We start from the raw sequence: 678 nt of genomic DNA on the forward strand, positions 1-678 counted from the left end.
GATCTTAATTCAATTAGTAGCATGGTTTTAATAATTCACAGCTTTTCTTATTGTACCTCATTACATGTTTGGCTTCCAAAGAAAACTTGGTGGAAAGGAAGATAAGACAAAGAGGAAAGGGACACTCTGCTAGCTTAATTAAAGCATGATGCCATATTTTATCCTCTTCTCTCCCTACAATATATCCTAACTAGGAGAACAGCACTCACATTAATTAAAGTAGCTTCAACCTTAAGTTTGGCATATTTCTTAAAAATCCTTTGGTAATTACAGCCCAAAGAGTGGTTGAAGTGACTGTCTACAGAAGAATCCAGTCTTCATGTGGGCAGGAGGCTCAGACTAGAGGACAAAGATTGAAGCAACAGGAGATCTATCCTCTCACCTGGTTGGAATTGACATTGTAGTTATGGAAAGAAGCAATCTTCTTTCCCAAAAAGACGAGCAGAGAGGAGCTGACGAGTGCTAAGGAGATGGCTTCTAAAATAATCTGAGGAAGAATGCTGAAGTCTGGTGTTACAGGAAATAGGAAGCTGGAATAAAATGGCAGAATTATTCCTGAATAACAGAAATCATTTACTAGCATCTTCCCTACTCCATCCTTTTCATACAGAACAGGCATAAAAATTAATTGCTTTTATAAAAATAGCAATTAAGACTTAAGTTAAAAAAAAAAAGATA

General features: G+C 36.3%; 1 protein-coding gene across 2 annotated transcripts in view; it reads right to left on the reverse strand.

Annotated features, from left to right (window-relative positions):
* SLC26A8 (solute carrier family 26 (anion exchanger), member 8) overlaps positions 1 to 678 on the reverse strand; it is a 61,829-nt gene that overhangs the window by 20,024 nt on the left and 41,127 nt on the right. For both annotated transcript variants that reach the window (XM_012720574.1, XM_012720567.1), the window contains one exon: positions 383 to 530. In XM_012720574.1, the coding sequence (XP_012576028.1) occupies positions 383 to 530 (148 nt within the window). The remainder of the gene's footprint in view (positions 1 to 382; positions 531 to 678) is intronic.

Source organism: Condylura cristata, unplaced genomic scaffold (assembly GCF_000260355.1).
Source record: "Condylura cristata isolate star-nosed mole 26May11 unplaced genomic scaffold, ConCri1.0 scaffold00001, whole genome shotgun sequence".
Classification (NCBI taxonomy): Eukaryota; Metazoa; Chordata; class Mammalia; order Eulipotyphla; family Talpidae; genus Condylura; species Condylura cristata.